At 43.8% G+C, this 19723-nt stretch overlaps 1 protein-coding gene across 2 annotated transcripts; it reads left to right on the top strand.

Annotated features, from left to right (window-relative positions):
* The first annotated feature begins 6418 nt into the window (after nucleotides 1-6418).
* Nucleotides 6419-17607, top strand: ivns1abpa (influenza virus NS1A binding protein a). Of its 2 annotated transcripts, none has more exons than XM_080506636.1 (15): nucleotides 6419-6570; nucleotides 10339-10630; nucleotides 10824-10954; nucleotides 11053-11222; nucleotides 11315-11390; nucleotides 11475-11648; nucleotides 12486-12611; nucleotides 14321-14431; nucleotides 15009-15150; nucleotides 15312-15536; nucleotides 15983-16104; nucleotides 16467-16593; nucleotides 16692-16823; nucleotides 16923-17096; nucleotides 17222-17607. In XM_080506636.1, exons 3-15 carry the CDS (start codon nucleotides 10844-10846, stop codon nucleotides 17479-17481), a joined length of 1950 nt encoding a protein of 649 aa, XP_080362762.1. In that variant the 5' UTR covers nucleotides 6419-6570; nucleotides 10339-10630; nucleotides 10824-10843; the 3' UTR covers nucleotides 17482-17607. The 2 variants fall into 2 exon arrangements, with proteins under 2 accessions (XP_080362762.1, XP_080362763.1); XM_080506637.1 differs by lacking the exon at nucleotides 6419-6570 and adding an exon at nucleotides 10048-10068.
* Nucleotides 17608-19723: the final 2116 nt, after the last annotated feature.

Genomic DNA, 19723 nt, shown 5'->3' with positions numbered 1-19723 from the left:
TTGAAGTCAAGCTTCCTGAATACAGAGTGATATTGGCTTAAAGACCTTCTAAAGGTCATAGCTACAATAACAAGAAGACACATGTACATTAAAAAAAACAAAGGCATGCGGTGTTGTAACGCAATTGTTCTCGTTAATAATCCATCCATCCATTCATCCATCTTTGATACTGCTTTATGGGGGCACTGGAGCCAATCCCACCTACCAACTCACTATTGGCAAGAACAGGGTACACTCTGGACAGGTTCTCTTTCATCATTAAGTCATTAGATTTTTTTTCTTTGACAGTTATGAGATGGTTTACACAAACAGACAAACTTATTCAGAGTATTTGGATATCGTGTGTGGCGTCTCTCAGGAGTCAGTGTAGGGAACTAAACTGTTTATAATGTACATCAATGACATTTGTGAAATATCTGAATTTGTGTGGGTTTTTTTCATTGTTTTTATCGAAGACACTTGCTTAATGTGTCTTATTTGCAGATGGCACATTATTTTAAGAAGTGGTGAGGATTTGTGGGGGGTCAGGAACAAAACAGGACGATATGACACAGACAACAGAGGGATAAGAGTTTAAATACACTGGGAAGGAGGGGAGGCACAGATGAAACTCATGAAAGTAATTGACACACGGGGAGAAGACAATTGAACGATTGGAAATAAGAGGGAAGACACACAGGAGCAGATGCAGACACAGAGGCCATATTTATATTTCCCTCTCTATATTTACAAAACAAAATCTTCATAGACAGGGAGCTGCATATACACGTGGTTCAGAGCTACTATGAGTATGCCAAACCTGTAGGGGGCAGTGTAAGGAGAAGCATGAAGCCATGATAGTCAATAAGAATCCTGGAAAAAAAACGCGACATCACGAATTGTGACATAAATCTCTGCCTTCCCCCCTTTAGATGCAACCACAGAGGCAATTTCAATAAATCTCTACTGTGGCTGGAGTTTTCAGGAATCATCGTTTGTGGTGACTCCTTACTGCGTTTATGTGTAAATGCAAGGCCGAAACACAGAGAAATCTCAGTGTTTTTATAAACACCCGGGTATGTGTAAACATAGCCAGAAACCTGACAAACTATCCAGTAGCATGTCAGTCCTGGCCAAAGCTAAAGATATTTTAGATCAGAAATCACCATCAAGGGTGTAAAACTATGAAACACATTATGTGAAGAGATTAAACAATCATCAAATATAATTCAGTCTGTTTTTTTGTTGTTGTTGTTTTTTTTTTAAATAGATCAAATAAAGTCAATTATCCAACTCTACGCAATTCCAAACTCATGTGGGACTGTGTCCTCGGGATAAGGGTTGAAGCGTGGTCACCTGCCACATTGTCAGAAGTATCAGGACAAAATCCCCAAAATGTATTGTATTCCTATACTGCAGAAAGATGTTATTCTATTTTACAACATTACATTACATTTAATGAGCTTAAAAAGACATTGAAAATATATATTTAATGAAATAGTTTGCTGATCAACAAATAGCATGTGTGTTATACTACACTTATGATCATATGTTTCCACGGTTGGACACACTGCAGCGCCAACCCTCCATTTTGATATGACTTCAACGTCCTGCTTTGCACCAACTGCGTTCACACAGCAGATCCACACAGCAGTACAAGCCACGTGCTACAGCAAGGCCCACATACCTAAAATATTCATAGTGTCCTTGTCAGAACACATTCATGCGGCTTCACTGAACAAATCTTTATAAAATGAGGGGGATGCCAGAGTCTACAAGATGACTCAGCCAAATGATGGCTGCATGCCTTTGTGCTGGGATTAGATGGAGGCAGCACAAAATCAAATAATGATTATAGCTTGATTCAAAAACATCTCAATGCCACACAAACATCTGGCATATGCATTTCATTCATGGTGCATTTATCAGTACACATCTTAATCACGAGCATGAAAAGGGACCAAACCATATTGACTACAAACACGGTGAAAGGAGGGAAGTACTGTATATGAGGATCAGACAGAACATATACAGTATCATATACAAATGCAGTTAGTCGTTTTTTTAGTGGTGTACTACATGGTACAAAATAACAGATCACAACATAAATATACAATACCATTCAAACAAGGTATAATTATGTTGGTTCTTAACAGCAGTGCTCAATGGAATGTGAAGTCTTTTTTTTAGATGGTTGACTGACAGTCTTGTGCAAGTTCAACAAGGAATGCATCAGTTGACACATGTGCTGTATCAAGTTGGACCTGTTTCGTTTTAAAGTTCCTTGGTAATGCGACTATAAACCAGTTGGGTTATTTTTTTTCCTTCTATTTTTTGGGTTCCTCCACAGTCCGTGCACATTTGCTCTCCGCAGCAGAACAAAAAAGAAAAAGAGGCGAAATATGATGCAGTAATCATACTTGGCACAAAGCCATACATTTTTCTTCACCATGCGCCTGCAATAACTTCTTTCCCCTTGTCAGGAATGTCATCCACACATGGTTGGAAGCACAATGTGTTGTGATAATAATGTCAACACAAGAGCTGTTATGACGAGATTACTTTGTGTTGATAAACCTAATCTGTGTTCACTGGACCTCTGGCTGCTGTTATCAGCATGGCTTCCAGCACACTGGTCACTAAGCATTTTAAGGTTGTGGGCAAATATGTCTCCACAGATGTCATGTCTGTTTTCAGGATTTCACATTCAGTACAACTTCACATGTTGATTAATCAACACTCACAATGGCAAGGATGATTCCATTAAATTTGGGAGGGATTGGGTTAAAGGTCTAGGTCAAAGGTCACAAACGGGTTTTTGTCATAACGCAGCCATGATGCAGTGACATCAGGTGAATGGAGTTTTTGTGAAAAGTCAGTAAAATTCATATATACAAACCAATAAATAAATACATGCAGAAAAAAACACAACCTTCTCGTTAACCTACGTTGGCAAAGGTAATACATATGTGTTAAAACAGTACATAAAAATAAGGTGACTTGACTTGTCTTGCCCAAGAAAAAATGACTTGAGGCTTGCATGTGTGACTTGGTCCCCTGTCTGCACAATGCAGATACAAAGACTGACCAGCGTGTTGGTATTGAGTCAAGTCGTATCCTTCCTAATCTAATTACTGAAGTACAGAGGTAGTGTTAAGCTCTATTCAATCCCTGCAAGTGAATGGGTTGCTCCCTTTCTTGTGTGACGTGTGTGGAGTTGTAGAGAGGGTTTAGCTTGGATGTTCCCTCTTAATGGACATCAAACGACTTACACTGTGGCACTTGTCCCAACTTGCTGTCATGACTCGTGTACATGTGGAGGAGAGTATGAATAAGTGCAATGATATTTTGGCAGAGGGGAAAACTGAGTGGGTGAATCATTTAGAAAGTCAGAGGACGTAACAAGGAAAAATGGGAAATCTATAAGTATGTGACAAGCAAAGGGCAAATGAACAATGTGATGTCCCAAGCAAGTGGCTGAATCCTGCAGTACCTTTTGGCAGACCTGCTCTTTTAGTTCCACAACACAGACCTGGAACCCACTTTCTGTATTTTAGCACCTTTCATCATGTTTACATTTTTCCTCTGATGTTTTTATTCTTGAACCAAAATCTTTTTTTCAAATATGCCAGGAGCAAAGAAAATATCTGAAATTATATTTAAGCATTACATTTTCTTAATTGTACAATATAATATTAAAAAGTGTAATATTCTACTTCACTAGTCACAGGTTTTTTGGCAGTTAGTATGACCCATGAGCTTCCCCCCCTGTGAGCCTCACTTGCCTTCTGATTTTGCGCAACACCTAAATCTACAAGTGCAAACTTGTGTGGACTCAGTGCAGCCATACTTTGCTCTGGGCCCCTCTCCTGCCCGTCCCTACATCCCATTGTATGTTCCTTGGGGTGTACTCGCGGTGGGTTTGTGGTGGAGATTGGCAGGCTGTGCTTTCTGTCTCTTTCATTTCCCAGCCCTTGAGATCAGAGCGCTTCTGTTGCTGGGTATGCATGTAGGTTACGTGTACTTATAGGGGCCAAACACTATCTCTGTACCCCAGTTACAGTGACCTATGCATGCATATCCACTGAATGGTCACATGTATGCTTCACATGAAAAGAGAAAGGTGTTGTTTTCAATCTACTTAAGGAACTGTAGACCTCACCAGAACAAGCTGTGTCAGTCTTTGTACTCTACAGATTGCTGATGGTCACAGTTTGTGCACTTTCAGTTCCTCCTTTCTGCTCGACTTCTATTGTTGGAGCCCCCACATATTGTGTGTGTGTGTGTGTGTGTGTGTGTGTGTGTGTGTGTGTGTGTGTGTGTGTGTGTGTGTGTGTGTGTGTGTGTGTGTGTGTGTGTGTTTATTCTCCTCTTGTTTTGTTATGATCTTTCCATTCCTTGTCCATCTCCATTCACATCACAATGGTGATGTATTGTGTCTGTATTGCCTTGTCTAGACTAGTGTTTATAAGTGTTTCTCATGCATCCCAGTAGCTTCTCTGTCTTTCCGGCCTGGTCTGTTTCACACATTGTTGTCACTGCTGTCAGTTGTTGCTTTGTTAAAAAAAGAGAAAAAAAGACACCAATGAAGATCTCTTGTTCTGAGCTCAACTTAAGGAGATGTGAAACTGAGGTGTCTTTGAAGAAACATCCCATATCCCTGTTAGGTTGGACAACAAACCTTTCTCATGAGAACTTTTTTTGGGTGCTTCCATAAATGATGTATTGGGGGCATAATTATTTGTTTTGAGTAAATACAGGTGCATCTCTGTAAACATTTGATACAATGGATAAATTCATTTTCCAAAAAAATCAATTCAGATAGTGGGACAGATTTAAAATTCAAAAAGTCATAGTTCTAGCTTAAAGAAAAATCTTAATACTGTTACTATATTCACACTATGGACAATTTAGAGCCACCAATCAATTTTGAATGTGGGACAAAACTTCCACACAAAATGTCCTCAAACTAATCCTGGACACAAACCAAGGACAATACATTACTGCAGTACTGGCTTCAATACTGCTTTATCAACTCAGGTTTGGTTGACACTGCTCCCACTTAACTGGGCAAATAGACAGGGTGAAACCTTGGACAAATCGTTGGAGGACACAGAGAGCAAAAGTGTGTGTGACAGAGAGAGGAGGGGGGGGGGGCAGGCACAGTGCACACAACCATAATTATCTCAATACATGTTTGATGAAAAAGCATTTTATCTTTTTATATATTAAGGGTAGTGGTGACTTCAAGGTTAGAGAATACTTGGGATTGGAGGTTCAGACGTTCAAATCCCCCCACTGCAGAAAGGTCACCACTGTGGCTCCCTGAGCAGGCCCCTTGACCCCCAATTCTCCCTGTGTGCTGTGGCAGGAATGACAGGCATCTGAAGCACCCATCAGGAGATCTTTTTCTTGTGCCTGTCGGCATGCCGGCACACACTCCAGGATAATGGGGCATATTTTAGTCCCGGGCACAGGCTCGATCGTGTCTGGTTTTCCCGTGGTGTGGGTTGTGTTAAGAGCGATTTTGTCGTGTCCAATCCACTCAGAAGGTCTCAGAAGGAGAGATCGGCGATAATGAACATGTTCAATATTTGCGATGAGAAATTCTGTATTGTGTGTTCTGCATCTGTTGTGTTCTGAATCTGCTTGGCAGTATTGGAAATCGCAGGGATAATCCTGAAGTTACCTCGATAAATTAAAGCTGATGTCATAATATAGGCCCGAGGTTGATTTATGGCAACATGTTTGTTTACATGTACATGCCGTGTTTTACACTGAAGTCAAGCTTTGGAATATTGAGCGTGCAGAATATAGACCAATATAGTTTTATAGAAGTCTATGGTGTAAAGCCTGATACTACTGAATGGTCGGTTAGTGTGTGGTGAGCTCCGTAGTCACACCACACACTATGAGATCAGAAAAGAAGACTTTAAAAATCCTGTAGTGTGTGCCAGGCTTTGGTAGTAAGGCACAGAGATTACTATCCTCACCGGCCACTTAATTTTAATATTTTTCTGTGAGTCTCGCATGGTTGGCTGCATGGACACAGCGCACATAAAAACGTGCAGGACGTTCGGGAATGTCACATACAAAGGGGGTGGTAGAGGCGCTTCATGGAGGAGATTAAAGGAGATCAATTCAGATCAGAGATCAGTCTCTGCTGACATGCACACAAAATGTCCTATGGAATTTTTATAGGTTTCTCACTTCCGCCCTGACAAGTATGATTGTACAATTCCTGAAAAACGGCTGTGGAACCTGTTTTTCTGACTCTCCCTCTTGACTCATTCGCACACTGTGGCTGCCGCACGCTTCACACGCCCGGCGTGACGTCAGCAGCAGCGTGGCTCTCTCGCGGCTTTTTGTCGGTCGCGCGCCTCCAGTTGCCAGCCTCCTCTTCCTCCTCCGTCCATTAGTCAGAGCTGGTCCAGACTGACTGGAGAGTGGACGTGCAGATCCTACCGAGAGAGAACAGACCTCCTCCCCCCACAAGCCGTGCCTGAAGCCGCGTCTTTTCTCTTACCCGAACCAACCAACTCTGAATTCGCACTAAATATGTCTAATATCATCGGTTGTCAAAAGCCTCAGGTAAGATTTTTCTTTTTGTCTTTTAAGATTTATCGACAGATGAAGCCCGGTGTGTCTCTCTCCAGCGATGGGGCGCCAACGTGTGTAGAAACCGTAAAATCGGTTGAAGCGTCTGGAATCACGTGTGGCCCCGGTGATATTGTATTATTCGTGTAGTTCCGCTGGATGGTCATTATTGTGTTCGCTTGGGTCGAGTAGAAGCGACTGGAAATGCCTCGGCTGGTTTCTTCTGATGACACCGGCGCGCACAAATGTCTCACCGCTGGGCCGTTTCCCGCATCACGTTACAATAAACCGACGTTCATACCGGCAAACAACACACGGGCTTTTGTTCACCCTCGGGCTGGACGAAGGCTGACGCGTGCGTTCTCGTTGCGCCGCTTTGTGAGTGAATAAGCCGGCGACCGTCTCATGGCTCCCGCTGAGCAGCAGGTTGTCTAGTAGCGACGAGGCTAACGGGCGCTAGCATCTCTGCATCGTTTCCTCCAGAGCTCCTCTGTAGCGAATAAACTATTGTTTTTAACCTGGACGTGTCGAACTGATTTTAATACATTTTAAGATTTGGGTGGGGGTAAGGGGGGGGGGGGGTACTTGTGTTCTCCTGACCTAGTTCCCGGTGACGAGCTGCACAGAATCACTGCTGGCACGCAGCCAGATGTAATGGTCTCCGCTGTGTGTCTCCCACCGGAGGAGGAGGAGGCGGCATGGCGATGCAGCGAATAAGCATACATGAAATACCCCAACTGAAAGACTTATCAACTGGGGGATGGTAGGGTGGGTACATGTCGTCCTCTACTAACCCCACGTTCGGATGACGACATATTCCCCATTGTTGATCGAAGCATAGGTGGATGACTTATTGCCGCACATGATGGTTTTTTTTTTTTCTGCAGCTGATTCACAGCGAATGTGCGTTTCTTGAAGGCGCTTGAAGCGTGTGCAGTCTCATACATGGCTTAATTCCCTGGTGCTTGACCTACTGTACTGCTAATCCCAGTCTGAAGCAGACAACCACGTGGGCATTTCCCATTTGACACATTCTCGCCTGATTGAATAGAAATGATCAAATAAAGATTTAAGAGCCTCTTGGATATCCCGATGAAGGGTGTTGCGTGTAATTGAATGGCTGTGGCAAGTCGATCCGAAAATGTTACTACATTCGGTGGCATCATTTTTTTTTTTTTTTAATGCTTGGTTGAGAGGAGGTGTCGCCTATTTTTTTCTATATGTGGCCATAGAGTATGTCCTATATGGCTTCTACGATCTTGTGTTCATTCGGGTGAATTTTTGATATATTTGTAGAGCTAAAGTCGGTGACCTGCTTTACTGTCCTATTTTTAATTGTCACACCGTTCGCAAGGTGTTAAATTTGAGCTGTAAATTTCCACTCAGTAAAACTGTGAAATACTCGGCAGTGCCTTTCTTCGCCACTAGGGGGGTGTCTACCAAGCGTTGATTGTTCAGACCTGCTCATTTGTGCCTGTTTAATCAGATGGAAAATTGTGAGAGAATACATTCAGAGCCACACTCTGAGAAAAAAGTTGTGTGGAGCCGCAGCCATTGTCTATTAAGGCATTGTTCTCGCCGCTTTGTCCGCTGTTGTCAAGTGTATGCCCATATATCCCCATTTGCATTCCTTTCAGACTCCCTTGGTCTTTGTCAGTATGTTAAATGAGTCCTATTTCCATGCGCGTCTGGACACAAGTATTTTCTCATTCTCGATCCGGGTTTTATTAGAGGCGACTAATGACCATTGTCATAAATTGTTTGTGATGTTTCACATTTTCACTTTCTATAGATATTTTTTGTCCCCGTTTTGTACAGGATAAAGTGGTACAGACGAGGAATGGATAATACGATGGCACGCATGTTCAGAATAGATCTGTGGGTGAAGGTGTGGTTTTCCAGACATTGTTTTTGGTTCGGTGGAGAATTGATGGTTCGAGGCAATGGGCCAGTGTGGTGGGCCCAGTCATGAGGAGGGGTGGAGGATTTGAGCATCCTCAAGAAGTCTTCTGCCAGATGTTGCATAATGACTTGAAACTGGGTCAGTGTTCCCTCCATCCCCACGCAGACAGTGTGAATTAAAGCTTTGTTGTATGTATCCTGGCATGTGGTGGTGTTCTTGTGAATTCAGCTATAAAAGTCTTTGGCGCACTTTCTTCCTGTCTTATCTTGGTAGATTTTATGACTTGTTTATCTCTTTATAACCCCAAAGCTGTTTCATCACATCTCGTGTTCAGTGTATGATTTTAATGTAGTACGTGTGTGGTGTCTGCCTGCACGTTAAGGCATGTGTTTCAAGGGTTAATGGAGAAAAAGTGATTGTCGTCAGACCAGAAGAAATTCCCTTTTCCCCCAGAACTGAATTTGATCAATGTAGATTTGAGAATAGTGAGTCACTGATTTTTCTGGAGTATTTTGTGATGTTGATTTGACCAATACATTGGGCTGTCTTTCTTTGGGTGTGATTTTTCAGAGTGAATATATTGTTGGACAGCAGTTTGGAAAGGAGGACTGGCAATTTAAAAACTTTAGTTTAGGTCATTAAGCGAAGGTATAGAGGGCAGCAGAAAGTGCATGTTTTTTTTTGCTCTGAATTAATTTCCATGATAAAGAGAAATATATAAAAAGTAACATTTGAACTTCATGTTCATATGATGTATCGAATCTGAGCAAGCGTGCACCTCCAAGAACACAGTCTTCAAAAACTTGTTATCAGATCTTTGTTTTTTGGCTGGTGGGTTTGCAACATTACATTTGTTCACCTGGAATGTTTCTTTGAGGATAAGGGGTGCGTGTGCTTGTAAAGTGGTTGTGTGCTACAATTAAATTTGTTACGCAGTTGAGTTGAAAACATTTGTACAAAACTGGGCCGCGAAAAAACGACTTGTTGCATAAAGTGTGGATACAATTTGAGAGAGTGGGACAGCTGCTGTGGTTTGTCTTGTTATTTCTAACCATGTGGGTGAGTCATAAAGCTGCTGGAGGAGGGGTGTCGTATATTTACCGAGCGTCGGTCTGCCCATGGCACAGTGGCGTTGTGGTCTGCTATGGGATCACATTCCTGATGTTTGGAACTCTTGAGAATTAGTGAGATTTGTGACGTTGGAGTAAATTGTGAGTTTTGGGTGGGGCTGTGTAACCGAGTCTCATTATATGCTTCATAGCATGAATAATTGGCCAGCCATGACTTCGTAGTTAAGTTATATAAGAAAACCAGACCCCCCTCAGCAAACCCCACCCACAGGCTGGCTTTGGAAGTCTACTACAAGTAGTTTCCCTCCTGCGTTATCCTTATAGGTCAGCGCTTGAATGAAAGGCTTCCCAGTGGGAGGAGCCAGCTGCAGAGCCTTTTCACATAAGAGCATTGAAGTGGCCTTAGTTTAACAGAGAGTAGATTCAGTGCTGAAGGCATGACATGGATTAGACTGATGTTTGGCCTTGTGGAATATCGCAGCAGAAGCAGGTGTGGAGACTTGGAATGACCTGGCCGAGGTGATATTGCTATTGTTTTGTATGTGTGAGTGTGTAAATGTACAGGGGCAAAAGTTGACATGTTTAACACACTGCGAGTTCTACGGTGTCTTAAATTCAACTGTTCAAGGGGACACTGACGGGAAAGAGAGACCACAGGGTAGCAGGTTTAACTGCTTTAGGATGAATCTGTACGCATGCCAATATTACTTTGGGGGGGGTCAGAAAGTAATCGCAATGAAAGAACATGCATAATGTAACTTAACATCTTGTTTTTCTTTCTCCTTTTAGGTTATGATGTCTGATCAAGACAGAATAAGTACAACTCTATAGCCAACGGGATCCCGAGGACTTGATTACAGTCGCTTCAAGCCTGATAGTTTGTCCGTGCGGCTGCTCCCCAACTCCCTTCCGATCACGCCACAGTAGTCAACTGGCATTTCTTCTGACAACTTCCCATCCTTTACCTGGGCGAAGAAGACTTGGTTCCATTGTGACCTCTGTCTGCTTTGCCTGTTTGCCAACATTTGATTCCACTTCTGAAGCAGTTTTGCTTTCTCGGATTTGCATTATACGCTATTAGGTAAGTCTACGACTAATGCATAGGACCTATTATAATACACTGTCCATCAGACACCTAATCCTAATCCTTTCTTTGATAGCCAGCTATCACGATACAGCTCAGCTGAAAGCATGCTGGACCGTTGGCAGAAGACCAGCATGGTGTGCGATATTGATTCACTCGAAAATAACTTTTTTTTTTTTTTTTTTTATAGAAAAACCCAAATCTACCAAGATGATTCCAAACGGTTATTTGATCTTCGAGGATGAAAGTTTCCTGGATTCCACTGTGGCCAAAATGAATGCTCTGAGAAAGAGTGGTCAGTTCTGCGACGTGAGACTGCAGGTACGGACTTCTGCGATACTTTTACTGCCAAATCAGGAATAGCCCTTCAGACTCTTGACCAATCAATTTGATTGACTTTCGTCTTTGTATTTGCACAGGTTTGTGGTCATGAGCTGATGGCTCACCGTGCTGTTCTGGCTTGCTGCAGTCCCTACTTGTTTGAGATCTTCAGCAGTGACACTGAGCCTCACGGGGTCTCACATGTCACTTTTGAGGACTTGGACCCAGAGGCTGTGGAGATCTTGCTCAACTATGCCTACACTGCCCAGTCAGTAGCTTTTGACCTTTGGACAATGACCTAATCTGTAAAACTGTGTTTTGAAAGTGACTTGACAGTCTCTTTTCGTTTATGTCCTTCAGGCTGAAAGCAGACAAGGAGTTAGTGAAGGAAGTTTACTCTGCAGCCAAAAGGTTCAAGATGGAGCGAGTGAAACAGGTACTTGGCGTCGGTGTCTTGCTGAAGAAGCAAGGGTGGTTTTTATGGTAAGCGAGGCTCAATCATTTTCTCTCCACTTCTCAGATTTGCGGTGACTATCTGCTGTCTAAAATGGATTCCCAGAATGCCATCTCCTTTCGAAACTTTGCGAGCTCGATGGGAGATGGCAGAGTTTTGGCCAAAGTAGATTCTTTCATCCAAGATCATCTGCTGGAAGTTTCCGAACACGAGGACTTCCTTAAACTCCCCCGCCTCAAGGTATGTGCAAACATTTCCACGTCCATCACGTTGTCTTTAAATGTCTTCGAAGTATTGGTTGTATGAAAGCCAGAAATGCCACTAATCCCAATGATTTTGAGGCCTGAGGGCAGCACTGACTGTGTTGAAGTGCAAAATGATTCCTGAGCACTAAAACTATTCTGACTTGAAAGCTACTCAAATTGAATAGCACACTGGATTACAGTTAGTATTTTTACATTTCTGACTTGGCGGTGAGATTAGGCATACTTACCACATACTTACTTGCAGTTAAATCCTGCTGAGAAAGTATTTTTGGCAGAGGGCTTAAAACATAAGTTCTGCTGAACCCGCACCACAGCTTGGTCAGTGGAGGTGTTTCCACAGACGGACATACCCTCTGCACTTAACTACCTGTTTTTTTTTTAGAGTTTTACAAGTCTTGGATTATCTGTTTTTGTGCTGGAGTGAAATATCCTGATCCATTTGATTTGAAATTCTATATGGACTCGGCGTAGTTTTAACATGATTAAAGTGCACGTTTCGCTCGTCGATAATATTCCATTAATCACTGCTTCCCAAATGCACAGTCTCTGAAGTTGAATCTAATATATTTAAGGTTTTGATCTTTGGAGAAACCTCTAGTGAACTGTCACATATTTAATATGTGGGAGGAAGAATGAATTAGTTACTGATTTGTTTTAACTTCAATTAATTGTTTTCCCTCACATGACTTTACGCCAAAACAAAGTAATGATTAAAATGCTCCGAAAGATCTAGTTTGCCATCTAACCATTAAATGCAACTCTATTCCTGCTGTGCACGGCTCTAACCAGCTTTAACCCTTTGTGTTTACAGTTAGAAGTAATGCTAGAAGACAACCTGACTCTGCCCAGCAACGGCAGGCTTTACTCCAAGGTGCTCAACTGGGTGCAGCGAAGCCTCTGGGAGAACGGAGACCAACTCGAACGACTGATGGAGGAGGTCAGTACCAGAGCATGGATTCTTAACTCTTAGGCCAACCTCCACTCTCACGCCGCCCCTTCCCCGCCCTCTAACTCCTCCTGTTTTTGACATTAAGAAGTCGCTAAAGGGGGCTGAAGTAGAAATGGCATGCCATCGTCATGCTTCTGTGTCAGGATTGTATTTTTTTTTTTCCCCCCCTCTGTGTTGAAGTTTTTGCAGTAAGAAACTCTGTACCCCTGACCCATACTACAAATTAGAGGTGAGCCAACAAGAGCTTCTGTTTGCTCTGGTTTTTTTTGTTTCCACTGCTCTCTTTGGGTATGTGATTGGTTTACATGAGCCCCATCAGAGCACTACAGTGGTCCTCTTCTCTGAAACTGAAAACACTGAGGGTTCTCAAAGGTCTGACTCTTGATTCTGCCTTCTCATTGCCACTTTGCTATTTGAATAGGTGCATATTTGTCGCTCCAGCACTAACAGGCACCCCTCCCCATTGATTTATCTCTCCTGTAGGTTTATTAGCAGCAGCAGGAGACCAGACTGAGGAGCCAGGACTGAGCCACCAGGGTAATGAGTCAGAGAAAGAGGAGAGGAGCTCTACTACCTCTCAGCAGCTCCCCTTTGCAGCCAAGCAACACTGTGCCCCCATCTGTCTATTGCCACTCATGAACACAAATCTCATATTTGCATTCACCAAAATCCATTGCTTCCAAAACTTAAGCAACCAAGAGATCCGATTAAATTTCTTTTTGCAGCATAGAGTACAATCTCGTATATGTCCACCCAACCACTCGCACATCTGGCAATTTACCAGATAAGATATCTGAATTTGCATTTGGCATGATCCCTGTCATTTGCTTGGGATGGCTAATTATGCATTCCCCTTTGTTTCCTGTTGCCCTTTTGCTGGGAGCTACAAATAAATCGACACATGGTGTCAACATAATATTTAATTTGGCCATAAAGTAATCTGTAACAACACATACACGCTCACCCATTCACACAAATCTGTGGTGATTCAGGTGAAACTGGCTGTCCCAAATAACCAACTGGGGCCTTTTCACCTTGTGAGGCCGTCCAGGACTCACAGAAATATTCCAGTTTGCTCTATTGCAATTTTACATTTTGCGTCTTACATTTTCTTGATTAGAATCTATTTGATCATCTCTTGAACTGAAAACAAACCCAGACGAGAAGCACGGACTCGCTATGCCAATGTACCTTGGCGATTTTTCGAGCGTTTAGCTGGTTTCTGGTATAACGGCATTGCTGTTGGGTCATCTGGACCTGACTGCCACCATGATGACCAGCTTCTTCAGCTGGAGGACCATTTCCAAGTAGCAGCAGAGAGAAAGGGGGGGGCGCACGCAGCTCCTCCTCCTCCTCCTCCATTCTTCACAGAAGATCTTTCCAGATGCAGCCTCACAATTTTCAACAGCTCCCTCTTTTCCATTGACGCAAATTAAGGAGACTCTCAGCAGATACTGCCTTCTCGGGCTACAATGCTTAACCCACTCTACGCAGCAGCGGCGGGAGCAGCATGTGTCTTTTTGAAGGAAGCTGTCCGTGTTAATCGAGCGAAGACCCGGGCCTCCGTCCCCTCCCCCCCTCTTCCTCTTCACAGCACTGCCTCCCCCTCCTCTACCGCCTCTTCCCCATTATGCTGGGGCTCTGTGTGTTGCCATGGAGACAGCCACATGGGTGTGTTGTTGCTGTTTGTCTTTCAGGTGCAAACGCTGTACTACTCACCTGACCATAAGCTGGTGGATGGAGGGCTGGTGATTGAGGGGCACAGTGAGGTGTTTTGTGGCGAGGAAGACCACCTTCAGTTTGTGCAGGTACCCGGCAGCTTGTAGCCTGGCTTCATTTGCAGCAGCTTCTTTCTTTTTTTTTTTTGTGATGTTCTACAGATTGAGCCTGGCCATGCATATAAAACGTCAGCCTGTGCCTGGCTTAGATGTACATGAAGTACATGACACCTTTTTCAATACCGTAACGCAACGACACAGTGGAGACTAATGTTGGGCGATTAGCAAGACATGGGTTATGTTTGCCTGGCGTTGCCGTCGAGTGCACACTAAACCGCCAGTTTTTGGGTTAATCTCCACCAGCCACACGTGGGCAGTGATGGCCGTCTCCACTGATATGCCTCCATTTTGAGCAGTGACCCGAGTTGTGTGCCGTCAGATCTGATCGCAGCTCAGCCTGTGACCGTAGTGTGCAGTGCAGTGGTGTTGGCTTCACGTGGCGTGACGTTTCAGTACATGTTTTGGACAAGCTGGGGGTTCAATGTGTCGCGTGCACACTCGATCGGCTGGATCGCAGATGTAGGTTGAGGTCTAATTAGCTGGCGTTGGCCACCGGGAGGGCCCGTGGTGCAAGCTTGGCTCCTGTAGCTGCGCTGTGCTCTTGCAGAAGAAACCTGTACGCGAGAGCACCCAGAGGCCGATGAGCTGCAGCTCTTCAGGGAGCCTATCGCCCTCCAACCAAGCAGCAAATGCCCCAAAGCACACCGCCAGGAGGGAGTGGAAGTACATCGCCTCTGAAAAGACCACAAGTAAGAGTTAAATAACTGCAGGATCGCAAAAATTTTTTTACTTATTGCATACTAACCATGGATAAGGGTTAGTACATCTGTCTTCTTTTAGCTTTCGGGTGATATATCTGAATCGTTTTATTTCCTGCACCTCTCCAACAATCTCTTAATTTTCGCCCCAGACAACACCTACCTGTGTCTGGCCGTCCTGGACGGCGTGCTGTGCGTGATCTTCCTGCATGGACGCAGCAGCCCGCAGACCTCTCCCTCTGCTACACCTTGTCTGATGAAGAGCCTCAGCTTCGAGGCCCAGCCAGAAGAGCTTGAAGAGCAGCCCATGTCACCCATGCACTACGCTCGCTCTGGTTTGGGCACCGCAGCTCTAAACGGGAGGCTCATCGCAGCAGGTTGGTATCAAGCAGGGAGACGGCACGAGGCCCTTCGATTGTTCTTGCGAGGGGTTTACTCCATCTTTGTTGTATTGAGCTATCGTCCCAACATCTTGTATCAGGCAGAACACCCCTGTTCCTTTGTAAGAGATAAATCTATGTTGAATTGATTTGAACTGCTGGCTCAACCCTCCACAGTAGTCCGTTTATCATTGGGCCCCATTTAAAAAAAAAAAAAAAAAAAAAAAAAAAAAAATACTATTGACCTCTGCTGCTGGAAGTTTAAGACAATTCTGTGGAGTTTTAAGGAGTCATCACCTGGAAGTCACATTTTTATCTTGGTAAAACAAGTATATTGGCATTAGACCTCAGCTGAAACTGGAAATCTGGAATTTAAAAACTTTTTTTTTTTTAATTTGTGGACGACATCTGTTTCTGTAGTGTAATCTTGAGCCTCTGTGCAGGTGGGTACAACAGAGAGGAGTGTCTGAGGACTGTGGAGTGTTACAACCCCAACGAGGACCGCTGGACCTTCATTGCGCCCATGCGGACTCCGAGGGCTCGTTTCCAGATGGCCGTGCTCATGGTAGACTTGTTCATCTTTATTTACTCTACAGTGAACTGACATTCAAAATATTGGCGTGTGTGCGTGCCAGCACTTGTTTGAACTGTACTTTCTGTTTGAATAGTTGGTTGTTAAAATCCTGTTCATCAAAGTAGGACAGGATACTTTCACATTTGCATGATCATGACTTGTTAGTGATGTTGCATTAACAGATATTTACCAAGATTGTAAGAGTGCTGCTCCAAACGGGAGGCACTTTTTACATCCACGAATAAACCGCTTGTACACTGTATAGTTTTTTTCCCCCCTCGTAGGTTAGGGCCAGGTTAATGCCCTTTAAAAAGAAAAAAAACAAACCAACTCTTCTCGTCTCCCCTCGCCAGGGTCAGCTGTACGTGATTGGAGGTTCGAACGGTCATTCGGACGAGCTGAGCTGCGGGGAGATGTACGATCCACATGCTGACGACTGGGTTCAAGTGCCGGAGCTGAGGACCAACCGCTGCAACGCAGGTCAGTCCGTCCGGCCACCTTTTGCAAATGGGAGCCGTTCCGAACGATCGTTTCCGGGAAGCGTGGGTTTACTCAGCCTCGCCGTCTACATCTTCCAGGTGTCTGCTCCTTGAACAACAAACTGTACGTTGTGGGAGGGTCGGACCCCTGTGGGCAGAAGGGCCTGAAGAACTGTGACGCTTTTGATCCTGTGGCCAAAACCTGGTCCAACTGCGGCTCCCTAAACATCAGTACGTGGCCAATCGGTTTCGAGTGACTTGACCGTTTTGATGTTTGCACCCTGAGGGGAATCTCAGAAGCTTTATCGGTTTACTTGAATTTGCTTTCAGGGAGGCACCAGGCAGCGGTGTGCGAGTTGGACGGCTTCATGTACGTAATTGGAGGGGCGGAGTTGTGGAACTGCCTGAACACCGTGGAGCGCTACAACCCCGACAACAACACCTGGACTCTCATTGCCCCCATGAACGTGGCCCGCCGAGGCGCGGCGGTCACCGTCCACGCAGGTGAGACCGGAGGAAGCGGAGGGCGTCGGCTCACGGGTTCACTCGCGGGGGGAAAATGTGACCGATGTGCCGAGCGGGGCGACGACTTGATTTTCACCGAGGTCCGTTTGTCCCGCGATCTGCAGGGAAGCTGTTCGTCGTCGGCGGATTCGACGGATCCCGCGCCCTCCGCTGCGTGGAGGTCTACGACCCCGCCCGCAACGAATGGCGGATGCTGGGCAGCATGACGTCGTCGCGCAGCAACGCCGGCGTGGCCATTCTGGGCGACGCCATCTACGCAGTGGGCGGCTTTGACGGCAACGAGTTTCTGAACACCATGGAGATGTACAACCCCGAGACGGACGAGTGGAACGACTGCAGCAAGGCCTCCCCCCTCTCCGACTGAGGCTGAAGGGGCGGGGGAGGGGAGCGCGGGGGGAAAAGGGTTTTGGGGAGTTTTCACAGTGCTTCACCATTTTCCAAACTAACAGGCTTAGTGACGTAATCGTGTTTCGTGATGTTCTGTGTGTGTGAGCGGATACGTGTGGGTGGGGGGGGGGTACGACCGACTGAGGGGTCTTCAGTGAAGACCGGCTTATCTAGAGGGTGGGAGGGAGGAGTTGCCCAAAGCAACATGACGCCTTTGCATATTGCATACAATTTTTGTTTTGTTTAGTTTTTTTCTTTCCGTACTGTACATATTGTTTTTCTTTCTTTCGTTTTTTTTTGTCATATGCCAACATTTAACGACACATTTAGTGCTTTTCATTTAGAGTTTAAAGGTTTGTCAATTGAAGGGTTTTTAGATGCGCTTTCCACTACTGGTCACTTGAATAGTGGCGATATGAAGTGTTGACAATTGATTTTTGGAAGTTAAAAGGTTTTAAAGGCTATTTCTGAGGTGGAAATTTACTTTGCTCACAAATTTAAGGTCAAGGGATTAAAGCCTTACTCAGTGTTCCGAGTTGACTCATGGCTTTTTCTTTTTCTTTTTAACACACTGGATTGCTTATTGAATCCTAAACAATGGCCTTTTTTATATTTTTATACACTGCTGGTATACCAGTAAAATGAAAAGTAGTAGCAGAAAGCTTAAGTCAATGAATATAACCAGTGCCAGAATTAGATTTTTTTTTTTTCTTTTAGTGCACAAATCACACACGCACAACCATGCTTCCGCTAACCAAACTTTTGTTATTGTGATTTAACTATTTGATGTATGTAGAAATGCTGTTTTCTGAAGATCCTTTTTTTTTTCATTTTCTTTTTTGTGTTCTAAAGTGTCAGGCATTGGCAGACTGGAAGGATTGTAGAGCAAGATAATTATCACATTTGTTACATTTCTTTTGATTATTAAATCATTTAAACCTGACTTGTGTTCTGTGTTAACTCTTGAGTTGAGCAATAAGTTATGCTGAGAAATAAAGTATCGAACACTATATATTGAGAATTGAAATTGTATGAGTTTTAACATTTGTTTGTCCAGTAGCGAAACTCAATACTTCAAAGTTCCTGGGAAATGTTTTATCAGACTCAATTTAAACTATTTTAATCATCCAAATTTGACATTTTTGTAGATTTAAACCTTTGAGAAGTGCCTATAAATAAATTATGTAGTTTCACAGACCCGTAAAGGCATCTGCATATATATGTGTACACATTTGTATGAAACTATACATTTATAATTAAAAAAAAAAAATGTTGACAATGGTGCTTGAGGACACTTATGCAACATATAATGCGTTTCAGCAGTCTGGAAATGTGTCATTTGGCCTGTTCAGTTTTCTTCAACACGACAGGAGAGGGCGGGTCACTGCGGTGAAACTTCAGTCGACAGCATTCCAGATAGGATCTGATTTGTGCGTCCCGATAAATGTCAACGATTTAAAATAAAAATAGAAACTCGTACTTTACTGTTTGGAGTAAGACCAAGAATGGAATGACTGCGAGTTCAGTCGGAGGAAAATGCACATGGAACAGTTTTATCAACTACAAAGAGGAGCAGCACACAACTGAGGTAGAAACTGCAAAGGTGCAAAATAATGCATTATAAAGGGAAACTAACATTTAGGGTACCCAAGATAAGTTTTTATCTTTGAGCTCCTTTTCAATTATGTAAGCACATAATGGAATGAGCTTCATGATATGTGAACAATAACATGATTGAATAAAATAAAGACAGAAATGTTAAATGTATTGTGAAGAGAACCTGTTCAAACGACAAACAATTTAACTGATAAGTTCTTGAGAGCAGACGCCTGAAATATACTGGTAAATGTTAGAGATTAGTGTCATTTGGCTCTGTTTGTCTTGTCTTTCTTTACTGCAATACTGATAATTTTCCTCCTTCACTCCATCCATGGATCTTCCCCTTCTCCTCTCTCCAGTAACAACCCCCGGCACATGTTGAAACTATTTCAACCTGGTCTCTGTAACTCTAACCCTGAATCCTATTCAAAACTAATTCAGAGGGACTTTAATTTGAAAGAAAAGTCAAATAGAGGGCGCCCTTGTAGGTTGAACAAGCTTTTCCCCACATTTCAGTAAGACCAAAGTCACCCAAAGCTGAACTCGGCGCTGCAATGCTGAAACAAATGGCCAAAAAATTCAGATGTACTGACCCTTCACTGCCACCTCATCGTGACTCT

Source organism: Blennius ocellaris (genome assembly GCF_963422515.1).
Source record: "Blennius ocellaris genome assembly, chromosome: 12".
NCBI classification, from domain to species: domain Eukaryota; kingdom Metazoa; phylum Chordata; class Actinopteri; order Blenniiformes; family Blenniidae; genus Blennius; species Blennius ocellaris.
This window is presented reverse-complemented; position numbering and strand designations above follow the sequence as displayed.

What these genes read in the sequence shown, in the direction of transcription:
- ivns1abpa (XM_080506636.1), top strand. Translation starts at nt 10,844, where the DNA reads ATGATTCCAAACGGTTATTTGATCTTCGAGGATGAAAGTTTCCTGGAT. An exon ending in AACTATGCCTACACTGCCCA is followed by an intron (nt 11,223 to 11,314) that starts GTCAGTAGCTTT and finishes TATGTCCTTCAG; the next exon opens with GCTGAAAGCAGACAAGGAGT. An exon ending in GGCGGTCACCGTCCACGCAG is followed by an intron (nt 17,097 to 17,221) that starts GTGAGACCGGAG and finishes CGCGATCTGCAG; the next exon opens with GGAAGCTGTTCGTCGTCGGC.